Here is a 19,427-nt window from a genome sequence, read left to right on the forward strand (position 1 = left end):
CACACACTCACAATTCTGTTTTGATTAAGAATAAAGTTAATTAAAGGCATCACTAAAGAGCCTCTAGTTTTTATTGAAGCCTTCATTTGGATTTTTCGAATATCTTTATTTCAGCAAGAAGGGTGTATAACAGAATATAGTCTGATAATAAAGTTAGTTAAAGGCCTCTATATTCATGTTACATATGATCCAGTATCTCATAGTGTAATAGCGGATTGACATTTACTACAGTTATATTTCAACATAATAGTTCACTGTTGCACTTTCTGAAACCCATGTCATGGATCTCATTTGAACATTTTTTTTCTGTTCTCTTCCATCAGGACCAAGACGGAAAAATGAAACAGCCCAGTATAGAAGATGGCGGGGATGGGACGTATCGCGTGTCTTATGTTCCTGACCGCACGGGCCGCTACACCATCGTCATCAGGTATGGGGGAGACGACACTCCTGCCTCTCCTTATAGAGTTCGTGCCACAGCGACTGGAGATGCCAGCAAGTGCACCGTCACAGGTGGGTGACCAACTCACGAATACGGTTCCTGAAAGTTGCGGAAATTCTAATCAAATATCCTGCAGGTCCCGGTGTGGGACCCAGAGTGGCAATTGGAGAGGAGCTGGGCATGGTGGTGAACACAAAGGGTGCTGGGAAAGGAAAAGTGAGCTGCGTGGTGGTTCAGCCCGACGGCAGCGAGGTGGAGGCCAAGGTTCTGGAGAATGAGGACGGCACCTTCGACATCTTCTATACGGCACCGGCACCCGGGAACTACGTGATTTACGTCCGCTTCGGAGGGGAGAACATTCCACACAGCCCCTTCAACGTTATGGTGAGTGGCTGGTACAAAGTCAACGCTTACATGAAGCACTTCTCATCTTAAGGAGCCTTCTTGAAGATAAAAAGATCATTTTATTAAGGGAAATGATGCTCTAACTTTACTAGCACTAAACACAATCAGTTATGTTCTTGGGCTCCTCCTTTAAATGCAAATGATGCTCTCTGCACTATTGTTGGTCTATTTACTTATTTTTGGTATAAACGCACATATTAGGATAACGGGCCTGACTCTTGTCAGTGTGATTTCTCCCTCAAAGCCGACGTTTATCCACCGCAGCCATGTTTCCCTCCACTTCTGATCACAGCTTAGTTATGAGGAACAATAATATAAAAAATATGAAATAAAAAAACAGGCAGGTTTTGACCCTTATTATCATGTCTTCAGGCTACTGATGAGGTCCCAGTGATGCAAGAGCAGATGTCTCAACAGCAACGGGCTGCCCCCCCTGGAGCTGGCTTCCAGCCCTGGGTACCCCCCCCCCACAGACACACACGCAAGCACTCACATTCATAATTGTATGCCAACCTCAGCTCTGATAACACGTCCCTGTTATGAGCGTGCCGGTCATTAATGCCACTGCTGTTAACCTGAAGATCTGAGATTCCCACACACGCTGGCGACTGCTCTTCAACCTCGCACGCGTTCGTCTTTTTCATCCCTTCGTTCTGGGCCCAGCTGATGTTATTAACAGCAAACCACAAATGATAAAATTCCAGGTGTTGAGTTTTGCAAAAGGTGCTGCTGGGGAGGGGGGGGGCTGCAGATCCTTTATTTTTTTTGTTGCAGGGTGGCTTTTGCAGCAGTGTCATTCTCGTTCTCTTCCGTTTTCCATAGCATGATGATCTCCAAAGTGCATCTATGATGGGGGCGGGGCTTGGATATAGCAGCAGCATGCTGGTTGTGCTCATTGTTGTGCCACCTTCCTAAACTGCCTGTCTCGTCCAGGTAACGGCAGACGGCTTTGAGCCGGTCGGCAGCAGCGTTAACGGAAGTGGCTTCAGACCATTTGACGTGGTGATACCTTTCTCCTTCAGGAAGGGCGAAATCACCGGTGAGAGCAGGGCCACGTTATTGTACTTGCAAACACATGTGATATATCTATCATTTATGAAACGAATTGGATATATTTGGCCAACAGCAGGTTTATCTTCCATACCATACATGTTTGACATCCTTTTCCTCCACATCAGGCGAGGTGTTCATGCCTTCAGGTAAATCAACCCAGCCCACCATTACAGACAACCTAGATGGGACCGTCACTGTGCTGTACTCCCCCACTGAGGCTGGCCTGCATGAAATGCACATCAAATACAACGGAGCACACATCCCAGGTCAGATCCTCAGACCCTCAGCTGCAGATGTTAACAGGGTTAAAGGTGCTGAGTCAACCGTGTTTGAAACTTAAGCTGGTGTCCATGTGTTCTGTAGAGTCCCCGCTTCAGTTCTACGTGAACCACGCCAACAGTCCCAGCGTTACAGCGTACGGCCCCGGGCTCAGCTACGGCATCGCCAACAAGACGGCCATGTTCACCGTGTTCACAGAGGATGCTTATGAAGGTGTGCTTGCTGAACGCGTAGCTATTGTGGAGCGTTTGGCATAAAAACCAATTAAACCTCCTCTAAAAAGGATTGAATCATGTTTAGAAGCCATCTTCAAATGGAGAAAAGCCTTCAAACCTATACATTTGTATATAAAATGCATAGGGCTCAAGTCGGTGACCTTAATGGACACATATCTTCATATAGTAAATTAACACACAGCTTAAAGTCCGGACCTGTATCTTCTCCCATGGAGCTGCAGGGTGATGCTGGTCATGACCTAACCAGCAAGTGGTGTTGATGGTACTGAGCTCCCACTGATTTCCGTGCCCCCCCTTCCCGCTGCTCAGCCTTAGTGCTACCAAAGAACCATATTAGGAGATGTTGGGTCAAGATGCGGTTCCCTATGACCAAGATGGTGTTGATGGCCCAGGACAGGTCCTTCTGCAGAGTCTGCGCCCTTCTGACTCTCCATCACCTCGTCCCCCATAACGAGAAATAACGGTGGTCTCATTTTTTAGGGGGTCTTGACTTGGCCATTGAGGGTCCGTCAAAAGCGGAAATCAATTGTGTGGACAACAAGGACGGGACGTGCAGCGTCAGCTACCTTCCTACACTCCCAGGAGATTACAATATCCTTGTCAAATACAATGAGGATCACATCCCTGGAAGCCCGTTTACTGCTAAGATCACCGGTGAGACTCGGACACCCACACAATCACACTGACGCGCTTTTTCATGTTCAATAATCAGCAGGTGAAGAGTTAAACCTTCTGACATTTAATTTCAAAATATTCACCATCATTGTTAAATTTTGGTTTTTGAACAGCCCCTTTTCACCCCACTAAACTGAGACAGCTTTTCTTTAAAGATCATCTCTACATACTTTAGTCATTTGGGAGATTCATACACGTGGACATATCTAAAAAGTGTCTTCTCACTCAGAGGACAACCAGCGGCGCTCCCAGGTCAAACTGGGCACAGCAGCAGATTTCTCCTTGGACATTAATGAGACGGATCTGAGCGTGCTCACCGCCAGCATCCAGGCCCCATCCGGCCGCGACGAGCCGTGTCTTCTGAAGAGGATGGCCAACAATCACATCGGTACCGCGCTCGTACAAATGCTCACACGTTCATTTCCCTCCCCTTCCCGCCTCACTCCGTCCTCTTCTCCCAGGTATCTCCTTCATTCCCCGCGAGGTTGGCGAACATCGGGTCAGCATTTTGAAGAACGGACAACATGTCGCTAACAGTCCCATTACAATAATGGTCATCCAGTCTGAGATAGGCAACGCCAGCCAGGTCAGAGCTTACGGCGATGGTCTGGTCCAGGGAACCACCTTTAACAACTCCAGCTTCATTGTTGACACACGGGATGCTGGTCAGTACGCGAGTCTTAAACACCTTGTGACAGTGTCCCTGTTGATCCTGCAGGAAAACCTTCTGTCGCTGTCGGCTTTTTGTGTTGCATTTGTTGTTCAGAGATCTTAAACTGCGTTGGATATTTTGTTCATGAATCCGGGATTTAAACCCTAAAATCCTTCCAGCGTAGACTGTGATCATCGTGTTGTACATCTTTAAGTGTCACACTTGACTGTGGAATTTCATGTGATTCACTTGTCTAATTACATTTGCGTCATTTCAAAAAACATTTGAAATGTTTTTGTCTTTGGTGTCGAAGCCATGTTTTAAATGAACTTCTGTAAGTTCGGATTGCACTGTGAGTCTTTCGCAGGAAAATGATTTGAAATATTTCCTTTTCAAACAATTACTGATCTAATCTGCTGTATTTTTATAAATACACCCACACATGCAGGTTACGGGGGCCTGGCTTTGTCTGTTGAAGGCCCCAGTAAGGTGGACATCCAGACTGAGGATGTGGAGGACGGTACCTGTCAAGTCATCTATTGTCCCACTGAACCTGGAAATTACTTTGTCTCAATCCGCTTTGCTGAGGAACACATTCCAGGTGAGTGTCTACTCCACAGAAGTCCCACAGATGCTTCCTTCAAACGTTTTGGGTCAAATCAAGTTCTTTTTTAACCGCCCTCCTATGTCTTTCATCTCAGTCCACTCTGAGATGAGCATGAACCTAATTATGTTAATTAGGTACTGCTAATCTTCAATGACTGTTTAAGAGATCATTTGTGACTGTTTGGTGGGTGCGTTTGTCAACAGGGAGTCCTTTCACCGTGCTTGTGACCGGGGAGGGTCGAATCCGAGAAAGCATCACCCGCAGACAGAAGGCAGCTTCTGTTGCAAGTGTGGGGAGTTTGTGTGACCTCAGTCTGAAGATTCCAGGTATCTTCTCACCTGTTTCACCTTACTTTAGGTTTCTTTATTGCCAGGAAGATGTTTCAAAGGTAACAGAAACACCAGACTCCTAGAACCAGGAGATGGCAGATCTCTGCGCTTTCTGATCACGTCCAAAAAGTTCTGACCTTTTTAATCTTTCTGTTGGTTAACCCGAGTTGATCACTATAGGCGGTATACTCACCCAATATTTATTATGTGTCTGGCGTATCCTTCCAAAAGCCTCGTCTTTGTCCTTAACATCTTCTGTCTTCTTGCATGTCTTCACATGTCTCCATCCTCCTCTTTCTTCTCAATCATGGCTGCTGCTCTCCTCCTCAGTCCACCCAGTCTCTACCCTCCCATGGACACACACTTTTCCAATCCCTGCATCTTACCTTCGACTCCTTTGTCCACTTCCTCCAGCTGGCTCCTTCTGATCTCCACTTTCCCGCACCTCCTCCTGGCCCTCCTGATCTTTCTTTGGCGGATACGTGGAATGCAAGAAGTTTCCCACTGCTGTTGGTTTAGTTTTTACCCTCTTTAGGCTTCTGTTCCAAAGACTCACCAGCCAACAGGGCTGTCAAAGTCTGTCACACTGACTCTGGCTCCAGTTTAATACTTTTTAATGTATGAAAGAATTGTATGGAATATGTGCTGCTGCCACAATTCACCATCTTTAACATCAGTTAAGACATTGTTGCAAAAACAACTTAATATAAATGGTAAAAATAGAGTTTCCTCAGTTGCGTTCAGGAAGTGACCAAAACTCTCTTTGCAGCTGTTGACATGCAGGACATCAGATCCGAGGTCCGATCCCCCTCCGGAATTACCTGCCCTGCCGAGCTCGTTGCCACTGGCAATGACACATACTGTGTGCGTTTTGTGCCCACTGAGATGGGCGTGCACAGCGTGAGTGTGAAGTACAAGGGAGAGCACGTGCCAGGTAGCCCCTTCCAGTTCACCGTGGGACCGCTGGGCGAGGGCGGCGCCTCCAAGGTCCGAGCAGGGGGCCCAGGACTGAAGGGAGCACAAGCAGGAGAGCCAGGTACCCACACAAGCGATGACGGGGGCAGCATTACTTTTATAGCCTGGATGCCAGAGTCATCCTGCTGCTACGAACGTAGCGGACAATGGGATATGATGTTGACGTCCAAGATTACGTGATAGGTCTTTGAATCACTGACAGACTAAATCCTGGGTAAAGGTATTCAAAAGCAGAGAACTCTCTCTTCACCAGCTGAGTTTAGTATCTGGACACGGGAGGCCGGTGCTGGGGGTCTGGCTATTGCTGTGGAAGGACCGAGCAGGGCGGAGATCTCCTTCGATGACCACAAGGATGGCTCCTGTGGCGTTTCCTACATCGCTCAGGAGCCAGGTAGAGAAACCACAGACTTTAATGGTTGTTTATTGGTTAATGTCTCTGGGATGACGACCTCTCTGTCTTCAACAGGAGACTACGAGATCTCGGTGAAGTTCAATGACCAGCACATACCCGACAGCCCTTTCCTAGTGCCTATTGCTGCCCCAGCGAACGACGCCCGTTGCCTCACTGTTACTGGCCTTCAGGTGAGGCATGAGGGGACACCTCCGCAGCCAGTTTAGACCTGCTTTCAGGGGGCTCTGGGAACCCAGTTGCATGAAACATTTTACACTTGGTGGAATGATTCTCCTTGTTTGGGGTTATTTCATCGGGTGCCGGTGAATTTGAAATGCTCACATTTTTCGGTTTCTTTGGCAAAGGCTTGATTTAAGATACCAAGCCCGCCTTTAAAGTTGAAACATTTGAAGTCTCAGAACTGTATCCAAACTTGCATAAGAGCCAAAGTACATAGTTTGATAGACACTGATATATTCTAATGTCTTGCAGTGACATTATTAGCAACAAAAGGGAGCCAAACTCCCTTGTTTCAATCTGACACCAACTTTATGCAACTGGCCTCTCACGGTGATGACCACAGCCAGGCAAATGCTCCACCTCTGGGATTTATGGATTTCAAAATGAAACCACAAGGATGTCAAACAGCTGCAAATCTTCAGAAGAAAAGTTGAGATCTAAAATTCCCCAGTTTAAGAGAGACCCACTAGCCTAGCAGGGGTCTAAAGGCATTTGTAATTTGTAATCTTATTTAAATAAGGTTAGTTTTGGATGGGAATGGATTTCTTCTCCTTTAAACTGTGTCGTCAACAAAGACCAGATGAATATATGGACTGAGCCACATGCATGGCGTGAGCCGTTAAAGGATATTCATTTAACCATTAAATACCCGATGATGTCGTAGCTGTTTAGAATGGCTCTTTTTGAACGCTCAGCTGTGTGTCAGTGTAAATGTTCTGCTGTTTGCCTGGCTTTGGTCTTCCCTGTTCTGTCTGGTTTGGAATTGCTGGTGTTCCTCTTGTGTTTCATTTAAAGGCTTTTAACAGCACCACCAACTTCAGCATCTTCAGCCTCCGTGGTTGCTGAGCTAGAGTTGTTTGTCCCCATCTGCTGCACTAGACTAAACTTTGCTGTGATTGGCCTTAGAGATTTAAAGGCTCTATCTGCTTTAATTATGATCAGATAAATTTAACAGATTAGTGGCACTGGGCAAACATCCAAGCGCAGACCCTGATACTATGGAGAACTAGTATATGAGAGGATATATCCAATGTGTAAGCTAAACTATAGTGATGCTCTACGCCTCTCTCTGGTGTAGCAGCACCGACAGGAGCCTCAGGTAGGAGCTAACCAGTCACAGCGGAACAAGAACCGATCCTGTTGATTACATTTTGTATTGAATCCACTGTAAGTGTGTATTTGAATATGCATGTGTGTTTTTTCCAACGTGTTAAAACTCGGTAGGAGTCCGGTCTGAAGGTGAATCACCCAGCATCCTTTGCAGTGAGTCTCAATGGTGCTCAGGGCAAGATGTCAGCCAAAGTTCACAGCCCCACGGGTGCTCTGGAGGAGTGCGTTATCACCGAGCTGGACCAAGGTCTGTGTTGGCATGTGACGCTGAAGAGTTGCTTCTAGTCTTCAGCATGAACAAAGTAGAAATTTTGACAGTATCCTTCTCTTGGTCCTCCAGATAAATACGCCATCCGCTTCATCCCCAGAGAGAACGGTCTTCATACCATTGATGTCAAATTCAATGGCTCTCACATTCCAGGAAGTCCTTTCCAAGTTCGGGTCGGGGAACCAGGACAGGCTGGAGACCCTGGTCTAGTCTCGGTGTACGGAGCTGGACTGGAGAGAGGCACAACTGGTAGGATACTTGTCTGAAAGCTTACGGTTCACATCACTGTATCGTGACCTAAAAAAGACGTTTCTGCTGAAACGCGGTAGGTACTCAGTCCGAGTTCATTATTAACAACACCAAGGCGGGTCCTGGAGTCTTGACTGTAAGCATTGAGGGTCCATCCAAGGTGAAAATGGAATGCCACGAGGTCCCAGAGGGCTACAAGGTGCACTACACTCCCATGGCTCCTGGGCAATACCTGATCAGCGTTAAATATGGAGGACCATATCACATCAGCGGAAGTCCCTTCAAAGCCAAAGTCACAGGTAAGGATCTAACCACCGTCCAGTTGCTCCTCTTGCCCTGCTGCAGTTCTATAACAGGAAACTATTAATGTTGACACCATCTGATATGGGAGTGCTCAAGTGTAGGTGAGCAGATGTGGGAAAACTCTCATTTTCCTCTGTTTTCCATAGGTCCCCGTCTGGTGAATGTGACCAACGCCAGCGAGACCTCAACCCTGACTGTGGATCCGGCTTTGAGGGCGTCGAGCAGCCTCACACAGAGTTCCCTTCCCCTGTTTAGTTCCAACGCCAGCAAGGTCCAGAGCCACGGGCCGGGTCTCAGCAAGGCCTTGGTGGGCCAGATGAACAGATTCTATGTCGACTGCAGCAATGCTGGTAAGTACAGTAAAACCCAAGAGGATTAGTCTGTAATCACCCAGGTAGATGGATGGGTGGCCACCACCACATGACAGCAGCTTCAGTTTTCCAGCAACATCCACCGTTACATGAATTATTCAGCTCTCTTCTGCCCCCCCTTTTTCCCAGGTAACAACATGCTCTTGGTGGGCGTCTACGGCCCAGAATTCCCCTGTCACGAGGTTCTGGTCAAACACGAGGGCAACTTGAAATACTGTGTGACCTACCAACTGAAAGAACATGGCAACTACATCTTGATGGTCAAGTGGGGGGAGGACCACATCCCTGGCTCCCCCTTCCATGTCACCGTCCCATGATGCACAGAGAAACCTGCTGTCACCCCTTCTGACACGATCAGCTACAGTTATTAACCCATTTCTTAATGAATATGTTGAGCAGATATATTAAGACCAGCTAATTCAAACATTTTCATTTTCTTCCATGAGCTGTGATTTACTTGTTACTGAAGCAAGTTCAGGAAACAGGATGGTAGGAAGATCGCGCCAGCTGCTTTTTGCTGCCCCAAGATTTCAGTTTTGCACTTTGCTGTATATTAACATTTTCCTGGTCAGTTTGAGTCCTGCTTACCATAATATCCTATCTTAGACGATAAAATCTGACATCTTTTTCATAGGTCAACTTAAAGAGTACTGGAAGGACACAGCATCAGGCCTGCGTCGAATGTTAAAATCTCACTTTCTTCATAAATACATGTGGCAGGGAGCGTAGTTGCTCTCAGACCTATAGTGTACTATCAACCTAAAACTGGATTGCTTTGTTTGGTTTCTGATTTGAAGTGTGAACTCATGACTACTGATGTTTTTGTGCTGTTGAAACTCTTTGCTCAGAATCACCTGAGCACAATAATGCTGCCATAATAAATCTGTGCCTCTTAAAGTCTCCCTGCGCTGAAGAGTGAAACCCTATAACCTGCAAGTCTTTGATTTATTTTTCACAACAGATCTGAATTTTGGCTCTGCACAAAATGCTGAAATAAAACACTGAAACTGTTTGATAATTAAAGCTCAGTTAGTTTGTATTTAATTCCCAGATGACTTCTTTCCTTTCTCAGATGTTGCCCCATCCATTCCTTTTGAGGCACAAAAAGAGCTCCATGTTTTTATTAGCATCCGTTGTAACTGGCAAACTATGGAAACATGTTTTATACCTTAAATTCAGATGAAGTTTATTTCTATCTAATTTTTTGCTGAAAAGACGCACCACACTTTTAAAAAAAATATTTATTAGCATCCACTTATATAAATGTGGCTATAAAGTAACTTGTGGTTGTTAAAATAAGTTTGTCAATATTTTCAATAATCATCAGTGTCTCAAATGAGGTTTGGGGAAACGAGGGAGTTGAGGCTCAGGCTTAAGGATGTGCAGATATTAACCTTTCATTTTAGGTCAAAGGGGGCAACTCCAATTTGTAATTTATTAAAGATTTGTTTTTCCCAAGATTTCACTGTTGAATGACGTATTTTAAATTGGAATACTACAAACTCTTTTTCAAGCGAGCCCTTGCAGGACTGTAGGAAATCATAGAACACCCAATCATTATTGTTAAACTTTCTTTTTTGCATGACACGAGCTGCTCCTTACTCCTATTGCTGCTGTTCTACTGATGCAGGAGGTGATTAAATCTCATCGATCTCGATCTACTCTCTTCCATCAACGTGGAGGTGAACTGGATCACTATTTGCCAGCTGTGATTCTCTCATCTACCTCTTGTTTACCTATAACACCACATTCAATTACAGGATCCTCACCTTATTTTTTGGCTCATGGTAGAGAACCTTATTTGTCTGCGACCGTCACTCCAGTGGCAGCATTAACATAAAAAAACACTATGGCCTTCAACTGGTGAAATGACAAGGGTTTCCCAAATGTTCAATCTTATACAGAGGAACAGAGATTAAAATGTGAGTACTACTTTAACAAGCATATCAGGTTCAGAGAAAGAACAGAAATCTAACTTTATATCAGTGTTCAGGGGCATAAAGTCAATTCCACCAATCGTTCTGAACACTTCCCTGGAGACAAAATAGCACAAACTGCTATTATTTGCAAAAAGAATCTTAACCATTGGTATTATAAAATTCCATTGATAAAATCAAGGTCAATAGTCTGTAGCCCACTATCTTTATAGTCATTTACAGTCTTGAAGTAGTGGGATTCACTTTTCCAAATGTAGTCAATGTTTACTTTATTGGTGGTGTTAATTACTTTGTTGGACATGAAGAGAGAGTAATCTGGATAAATGCATCTGGAGAGACTTTCCATCGTTGTTATGTAAATGCCACCAAGGAGAGAGAGAGAGATCTATTCTACCACCTGATTTGTATTCATGCATCTTGCTCCAGATATTCAAGGAGTCACTCAGCTTGCCGTCCTTTGAGAAGTGCACACGCAGGTTCTCTATTGAACACTAGACCTGATGTGTTACCATATGCTACCACAAGACGATAGTGGTGTATCAATAAAGGTTCACATGTTTTCCTGATTTAGTATTGGGCCAGATGCGCTCTCTTTATCTTTGCTGCATATAATAATTTATTAAGTACGTTGAACTGTTTGTCTCGTGATAGAAACATTGGATTATCGTCCTGAAGTTCTCCCAAAGCCACAGAGCTCGACTTCTTTGAAGATGAATGGGTGTTCTCCAGGATAAAGCTGTCATTCATTGATCTTCCTTTCTTGAATCCTGATTAGTCTTTATCCGATGATCTCTTTATCGTCCATGGATCAATCCAAAGACGGGTGAATCAGCATTTAGTTGGGAGAGTGGAGTTTTCGTTCAGTAACGTATTGCCTCACCTCCTGTATCCTCAATGGAAATCGGAATCAGAATAGAGCTGAATCAACTCCTCCTGCCCATATTAATTATCATATTCCTTGTGGCAACAATCATCACTCCAATTTATTAACTAACCCTAAACCCAAACATGGCTCCAGTTCATCTGAAAGCCTGAGTCATGGCATCACCCATCTGAACTGAAGGACACAAAAGACACTTTTGTTTGTAGTTACATATCGAGTCATTGTTGTAGGTGACTTTGATATGAATGAACATATTAATTTCACAACTTGAGTCAGTCGGTTTCTTTCAACAGATAAATCAACCCATTGCTTCAACCAAACCCTTTATCTGGTTCTGATTTATGGTGTTGACGTAGAACATGTGTCAGTGTTCCCTCAGAACCCACTCCTGTGAGATGTACATTTATGATTAAGGATTCCTCCACGATCAGAATACAGTCTTACTATAGCAGATGACTTTCCGATGCTGCTGTAGCTACGTTTAAGGAAGTGAACCTTTTGCTAATCCCAGGCCTACCAAATATTTCTCCATTGATCAATCACTATAATCGGAGGCCTACTGCGATTCACACTGTTGCAGCCTCACTGAGAATCACACGTGATTCCCACTGAAATTAAAATAGTAAATCAGATGAGGTGTGCCCCCCGGTATGATTCACTCATTAGGACCCTCAAGGAGAAAGAGATAAGACTAGAAAGAAAATGTAAAATAGATGCCTACCATTTAGCCTGAAAGACTGTCTGGTAGCTTATAAAATGGCCCTCTGTATGGCTAGGCCAATTATTCAAGGAGAAAAATTAGCAGAGGGTCTTTTTGCTGATACGGCCAAATGAACCAAATGACTGTCTTGACTGTAGGAACATACAGAGTCTCCAATAAGCCCTTAAAGTCCTTTACCCCCTATATATTTCTGTCTTCATTAATTCAAAGATCTAATTCCACCACGTGTCTTTTAGATCCCATCCCAACACACTTGTTGAAGGGTGTTTTACTATTGAAAGGCAGCTCTATTCTTGACCAGATCAATTGTTCTTTAGCGACAGGTTATGTACCCCGGTCCTAAAAAGTGGCAGTAATTGTATCATTTCTTAAAAGACCATCACTGGAACCTTGCTGTGTCTATATCCAACATTAGTTTTATCTGTAAAATGTTTGAGAGGGTGATGCTGACTCAGTTACTGGGGTTCCTGCAGAGGTGCTGCTTGACCTCAGTGCTGCTTTTGATACGGTTGCTTATGGCATCCTGTTATACAGACTGGAACCTATGATTGGTATTTACAGGACAACACTAGACTAGTCCACCCATCTGCCACCGCTTATCCAGGGTTGGGTCGCGGGGGCAGCAGAATAAGCAGAGAGGCTCAGACTTCCCTCTCTTCTACTACTATTTCTTCCAGCTCATCTGGGGGAATCCCCAGGGGTTCCCAGACCAGTCGAGAGACATAGTCTATCCAAGGTGTCCTGGGTCATCCTGGGGGCCTCTTACCGGAGGGACATGCCCTCAGCACCTCACCAGGGAGGCGTCCAGGGGCATCCTGACTAGATGCCCAAGCCACCTCATCTGGTTCCTCTGAACACGGAGGAGCAGCAGCAGCTCTACTCCGAGCTCCTCCCAGATGGCAGAGCTTCTCACCCTATCTCTAAGGGAGAGAAGCCACCCTACGGAGGAAGCTCATTTCGTCCACTTGTAAAACGTGACCTTTAAACGACCTTTAAATGAACAGCAGATAACGACAAACTAGCACTCTCAGCAGAAGAAGAGTTGTTCCTGAATGTTATTGAAAGAATTATTTATATCTTGTTAGCATCTTTTTCTTATTAGCATGTGTTAACTATAGTTTTGTTTTATGTTACGTTAGTTTAGAAGTTAGGAATACTATATACTCTTTATAGGAATACACATAAGCAAGTCAGTTGACCCTTCCTTGACCTGAAGACTGGTCAGACAGTTGGAGCCAGCCAGACAGGAAAGGGTAGATCCCCATCGTAAAACATGACAACGTAGTTTACTGGTGTTGATAAGTTCCTTGGCAGGAATATGACTTCGGACCTGGCTATCTGGAGAAGATAATGGAGAAGAAGGACCACACCAACACAAAGGAGGCTGGAAGAAGAAGATGGGGTCATCCGAGAAGAAGGACTGGATTGGACTGAATTAGCATCAATAATTTACATATATCTTTCTATATAAGACTGGGTCAAGGGATAGTAGGTGGTCAGACTTCATGCCCTGACAATTGACTTTGTTGTTGCTAGGGTTATGAACTGGCCCAGAGCTCTGTAATATTTGTATCTTGAATTGATTTGTTTGCTAAATACATCTGTTTGCTAAATACATCTGTTGCTAAATACATCTGTTTGCTAAATACATTTTGAAATTGACATTTGTTTACTTGAAGTCTTCATTTAAAGAATACGCGGATTGGCAGTGACATACGAGAGGTACTGCAATCCAACATTATGCACCATGGGTTTGTTAAAGATGAGGCAAATAACTGGGTGGCCCCCATCCCTTTTCATCACCCCCGACTCCGCTTGCCTAATAATCGAGAGCAGGCACTCACCCGCCTTATGTCTCTACGCAAGACACTAAAGAGAAGGCTGGAAATGAAAGAGCATTTCGTGGAGTTTAAGAAAAAGACATTCAGCAAGGGACATGCAGAAAAGGCCCATCCTCTTAAACCCCATCAAGAATGTTGGTATCTCCCAAGCTTTGGCATTTACCATCCACAGAAGCCAGGTAAAATCAGAATTGTCTTTGAAATTGCCAAATAGCACATGATAATTTTCACGCACACCTTCAAGCAGTGCATTTGTTTCAGTCGCAGAGAAGTGGCCTCTTTTGGTCTTGCCCTCCATGTTGTCTGATTGTAAGTCACACCCAGGATGGCTCTTTATACTACCATGAGGGATCATTAAAATCAGGTGTGGTGGGACATGGGATTGGCTAAAAAGGGGTAAGTAGCAAATAGATTGAGCAAAATGACAGCACTAGTGCATGTGATGCAACAACGTCAGAGGCAATACAAGCCTCGGCAATATACTGAACAACCAAATTTACTTCTGCAGTACTCTGATGAAGAACTTTATTCACGATATCGTTTGGGAACACAGGATATTATTTATGTGATGTTCTTTTCGCCCTCATCTTCAAAGACCAACAGTGAGGAGCCATGCCTTGACTGGAGGAACAGGTGTCGATTGCTCTGCGTTTTTTTTGCTAGTGGATCGTTTTTTGAAGTTATTGCAGATAGCATTGGAGTCACAAAATCAACAGTGGGATGTGTGGTGCATTCTGTGGCCAGAGCTCTTTCAAGTTTATTAAATGAGTATTTGAAATTTCCTGAAAATGAAGAAAATTCACAAAACAAACAGTTCTTTTCCATAGCAGGAATGCCAAACACTATGTGTGATAGACTGCACACATACACACATTCAAGCCCCTCATGAAAGAGAGTGGGAATTTGTAAACAGGAAAGGGCGCCATAGTATAAATGTGCAGTTGATTGGGAATGCTGACCTCCAGATAATAAATTGTGTTGTACGATGGCCGGGGTCTGTACATGATTCTCGGATTTTAGGAGAAAGCCACATATACCACCGGTTTCAACAAAACACTCCAGATGGAATCCTCCTTGGTGACAGTGGTTATCCTCTTCTTCGTTGGCTGATGACACCTATTGCAACAGTCACAAGCAACTCACAACAAAATTTCAACTATGCTCATACATCTACAAGGGGGACAATTGAGCGCATCAATGGTATACTTAAACGGAGATTTGCCTGCCTTAATTATCTCCGTGTGGAGCCCAAAGAAGCCTGCAATATTATTTGTGCATGTATTGCACAATATAGCACAAAAAAGATGAGTGCCCATGGAGGACGACATTCCACTTCCAGAAGGTCTGACAGAGGCACCACAACCACATCAAACTGACAAACCAGCTGGGAGAGCAGTCAGAAGTGCCATGGTTAATTTGTATTTTTCATAAAGAATGGGACAATTTCAACATAATACAGTTTGATTTCACTTTGTGTGAAATTTCGCATATGTATAGATATGTATATTGTTTTTGAAATTGATTTTTTTAATAAAATATTCAGGATTGATTTGTTGAAAATTAGATTTATTGTAACATGAGTTACTATTTTAAAGTTATAACATTGACATCTAAGTAGATAGTGGTCAAATCTTTTAAATGTGACTTTTACTTTGACACATGGCGGTTTTTTGTTTTTAAACACATCACTTCCTGTTTCCTGGCAATGATCCAGTGGGAGGGACAGATTTGGAAATCCCTATCCAGGTGGATCAGGATCATTTTGATCCTATCCTGCAAGGTTTTGAAAAACTGGGATAGATTATGATGATCCACAGACCAGGATAGGGGGATTTACAAATGCAGATCATTTTGATCTGGATTTGGAGTTTTGAAATACTGGGCCCTGGTGTCCAGGTCCTGTAGACCAACATTGTGGTTCGGGTTAGAGTTGAAGTCCTACATCACAATTTGGATTGGCAACTTCTATCATTGGAAAAACATCTTCAACACCAGGTTTTGCTTCTGCGATGAATGAATCACCATAGCCTATTGGGGGTCCTGGACTAAACGCCCCAGGAATATGTCTACTCCAATTCATATTATTCATGTCATATTGTGAACATGTATTGGGTCCTAATTGAGGTGTGTTATGTCCTTCTTGGAGGAAAGGATTATGACCGATTCCTCCTTCTGCCCCTTGAGGGCTGTTAGTCATACGACTATGTGGTGTGGGTGCAGGTGGTTCCTGTGCAGGTACGTCTACCATTCTGTGTATTTGCCCGGAGACTCCCGTCTTATCTTCGGGTCTTACATAGGCCGTTAATGAGTATATAGATTGAGGAGTACTAATATAAGGTGGTGGTCCTTCCTCCACTTTTTCTTTTAATTTCTTGCCTTTATTGTGACCTTCTCATCTTTTAACAGACTCATTGTACCAGACTTTGGCACAATGGAGGCCATATTTATCCTCTTTTTGGGGGGGGATCAGATTCTGCCTTTTCTTTTATTTCTTTCATCAGGGGCCTTAATTTTTCTGGTTTATCCAATTGTCCATCAAATCCAAATTTATCATGCCATATTTTGACAATTTGACCCTGGATACCTTTGTTCCATGTATCTACAACATGGAGGAATTTTGAACTGGTCTCTTGCCTGCCCTTATCCCATTCTGAGTTATGCGAGTCCCTGCAGGACGTATAATCTCAGTCTTCCATACTTCCTTTAAAATCCTTCGTTGGTACTTGTCAGGCTTCTACCTCAATGAGGCAGACAAGTCTTGCCTCTGCTTCCAACTCAGGATAGTATAGGATCCCTACGACAATTTTATCGAGACCCCCAATGGGTCTTGGTTCCCCAAATGAACCTCAGTCAATTGCGGGAACACACCTCACCCTCTGTCATTGGTTCACCAGATTGAGTTCGGTCCCTGGAGGACTTCTCGTCTCAGGAGGCTGCCCGACCGGCCTCGCGATGAATTCACGACCAAGGTCTTTGATGCAGAACTGCCTTTGATGGGTTCTGGCTGTGCACAGTTTTTGGTGGTCGGCGTCCCGCTGACGAGAGTCCCTCACAGATGTTGGGATCCGGCTCGAAGAACCAAATTATGTTAGAGTTGAAACAGAGCAACCCAGTCAAACCCTGCATGAATCAACAATAGACACAAACCCAGGTACCTTGCAAGGGAGAGCGAGCAGCAGTTCACTCTGGAACACCCTCCAACGCTCTGCTGCTCTGCAAACCTCCTTCCTTTATTCACATCAGCTCATTACCCATGTGGAATTTTCATCTCCTCCCAAGATGCTTTTAGGGTTTCAGATAACAATCTCATCGTAAATCTGGTGCTCTGGACAAGTGTACTAAATCAAAGGAGGTGAAAAACACTGTTTCTTCTTCATGAACTTAGATGCTAAACATACAAATGCATTTAAATGATAATATAATAATTATTCTCACAACCTGCTGGTCCGACACTTGGGAAGAAGCAGTCTTTCACTGAACAGGCTCCTCTGGTTGCTAATGACTGTGTGCAGAGGGTCGCTGGCATTGTCCATAATATCCAGCAGTTTGACTGGAGTCCTCACCTCTACCACCATCAGAGAGTCCAGCTTCATGCTGACCACAGACCCAGCCCACCTGATCAGTTAGTCCAGCTTGGATGTGTCCTTCTTGGATATGCTGACCCCCAAGCACACCACTGTGTAAAAGAGGATTGTTACAGTTTGGGTTGGTACAGGACCCAAACGCTGGCAAGTCACACTATGATTAAAGTCCAAAAACTAGTATTTATTTAACAAAACAAATCAAACTGGCAGTCCTCCTGGACCGCAGGGAAGCACTTGTCCCATCTTCCGAAGCACACAGAGAGCTCCAGCGCAAAGCCAACACGGGAGTCGGGTTCTGCGCGTTCTCTAGTCCAGCATGACGGCATTGAGACCTCAACGGTGCAGGGTAGACACTGAAACACAGGCACTCCGTCCTTAAATGAGTGGCCTGATGGAGATTGCTGACAGGTGCGCCTGCCTGCAGTGTCAGCTGTTGCCAATTGACTGCTCCACACCCCCTGCAGGAAAAACCAAACACCACCCGGAACCCTGGACCCCAACAGAGGACACTGGCAACCACAGACTAGAAAACATCCACAGAAGTTGTGTGTTTCTGCTTTGCACTTTGTTAAGCACCGTATTTATGAGCAGCAAACGCACTTTTCTACACCGTTGTAAATATCCTAAAAATAAACTGTTCACTGTAAGCTGCCTTCCCTGTCTGCCTTCTTGAGTCCCGTCTTGAATTTTGGCTGCGAGCAGCAATACACCAAGCAGCAGAGCGGCAGTGGCAGCAGCCGTGCAGTCAACAATGAATAAATAAATAGCAAGTTCAAGGGGGAGAGCATGTGATGATCAACTGCCCTCCCCCTTCTATATTCATCTACAGGTATCGGCGCCTTCAGAGCTGCATATGTTGGGATTTCTGGTTTGTGTCTGTCTTTGGCCTGCAGGGTGTGGTGTTGAGCACAATTGGGTGCAGCTGGCGGGCGCACCTGTAGGCAATTTACATCTTGCTGCCTATTTAAGCAGGTTGTGCCTGCCTGTCAGTCCTGGGGTGTCTGTTCGTGTAGGGAGTGTGTTTGTTGGTCTTGTGTGGGAGCTTGTTTGGGTTCCTTGGTGTTGGCCCCTGTTCCTGTGTTCCTGTTGCCCTGGAGGGCTGCTCCTATTCCCGTGCTCCCGGTTTTCCTGGAGGGCTGCTCCTGTTCCTGTTCCGTGTCTCCTGGAGGACTGCTCCTGCTCCCCTTGCAGTCTAGGAGGAGTGCCTCTGCCCTCAGTGTCTCGGGGCACGTTCGTGAGGCAAGCGTGTTGCGCCGGACTCCCGAGTCCTCGCCGTTCCAGGAGGACTGCAGCGTGTTGAGGACTCACCGGTGTTCCGAGTTCCCGGCAGTCCAGGGGGACTGCGTCTGGTTTGGGGACTCGCCGATGGACCTTGGAGGGGCAGACGCTGCCTCCTAATCGCCGGCAGTCCAGGAGGACTGCTTTGTCGCCAGTGTCTCGGGGCACGTTCGTGAGGCGAGCGTGTTGTGCTGGACTCCCGAGTCCTCGCCGGTCCAGGAGGACTGCAGTGTGTTGAGGACTCACCGGTGTTCCGAGTTCCCGGCAGTCCAGGGGGACTGCGTCTGGTTTGGGGACTCGCCGATGGACCTGGGATGGGCGGACGCTGCCTCCCGATCCCCATGCGGTCCAGGAAGACTGTTTCTGTTAATGTGTGCTCCCCTTCCCTGTAAATAAAGCCTTTGACCTCCCCACCACTGTGTCCTGGCCTGCGTTTGGGTCCGCTACCACCATGTCTCGTAACAGCATACTGACCTCTGACCCTGCTGACCCACTCAACTTGACTCCACCGGCAGCATAATTTACTTAATATTATGTATTTTTGTATGTATTCTCTATGATCTATGCCTATTCTCACCTCACCTCACCTCTCCTCTCC

At 45.2% G+C, this 19,427-nt stretch overlaps 1 protein-coding gene across 2 annotated transcripts in view; it reads left to right on the forward strand.

The window, feature by feature from the left end:
* The window catches only part of LOC130524500 (filamin-B), a 35,128-nt gene extending 25,520 nt beyond the window's left edge, over positions 1-9,608 (forward strand). The window contains exons 31-49 of one of the 2 annotated variants that reach the window (XM_057030701.1): positions 324-513; positions 579-826; positions 1,220-1,303; positions 1,781-1,886; positions 2,026-2,166; positions 2,264-2,392; positions 2,896-3,069; positions 3,320-3,478; positions 3,552-3,755; positions 4,191-4,343; positions 4,553-4,675; positions 5,448-5,714; positions 5,907-6,044; positions 6,120-6,235; positions 7,509-7,641; positions 7,735-7,911; positions 7,992-8,210; positions 8,361-8,564; positions 8,715-9,608. In XM_057030701.1, coding sequence (XP_056886681.1) covers positions 324-513; positions 579-826; positions 1,220-1,303; positions 1,781-1,886; positions 2,026-2,166; positions 2,264-2,392; positions 2,896-3,069; positions 3,320-3,478; positions 3,552-3,755; positions 4,191-4,343; positions 4,553-4,675; positions 5,448-5,714; positions 5,907-6,044; positions 6,120-6,235; positions 7,509-7,641; positions 7,735-7,911; positions 7,992-8,210; positions 8,361-8,564; positions 8,715-8,902 — 3,153 coding nt within the window. In that variant the 3' untranslated portion in view covers positions 8,903-9,608. The remainder of the gene's footprint in view (positions 1-323; positions 514-578; positions 827-1,219; positions 1,304-1,780; positions 1,887-2,025; positions 2,167-2,263; positions 2,393-2,895; positions 3,070-3,319; positions 3,479-3,551; positions 3,756-4,190; positions 4,344-4,552; positions 4,676-5,447; positions 5,715-5,906; positions 6,045-6,119; positions 6,236-7,508; positions 7,642-7,734; positions 7,912-7,991; positions 8,211-8,360; positions 8,565-8,714) is intronic. The other variant, XM_057030702.1, reaches the window with a different exon arrangement.
* Positions 9,609-19,427: the final 9,819 nt, after the last annotated feature.

The sequence above is a fragment of the Takifugu flavidus genome, chromosome 4 (genome assembly GCF_003711565.1).
Source record: "Takifugu flavidus isolate HTHZ2018 chromosome 4, ASM371156v2, whole genome shotgun sequence".
Lineage (NCBI taxonomy): Eukaryota > Metazoa > Chordata > Actinopteri > Tetraodontiformes > Tetraodontidae > Takifugu > Takifugu flavidus.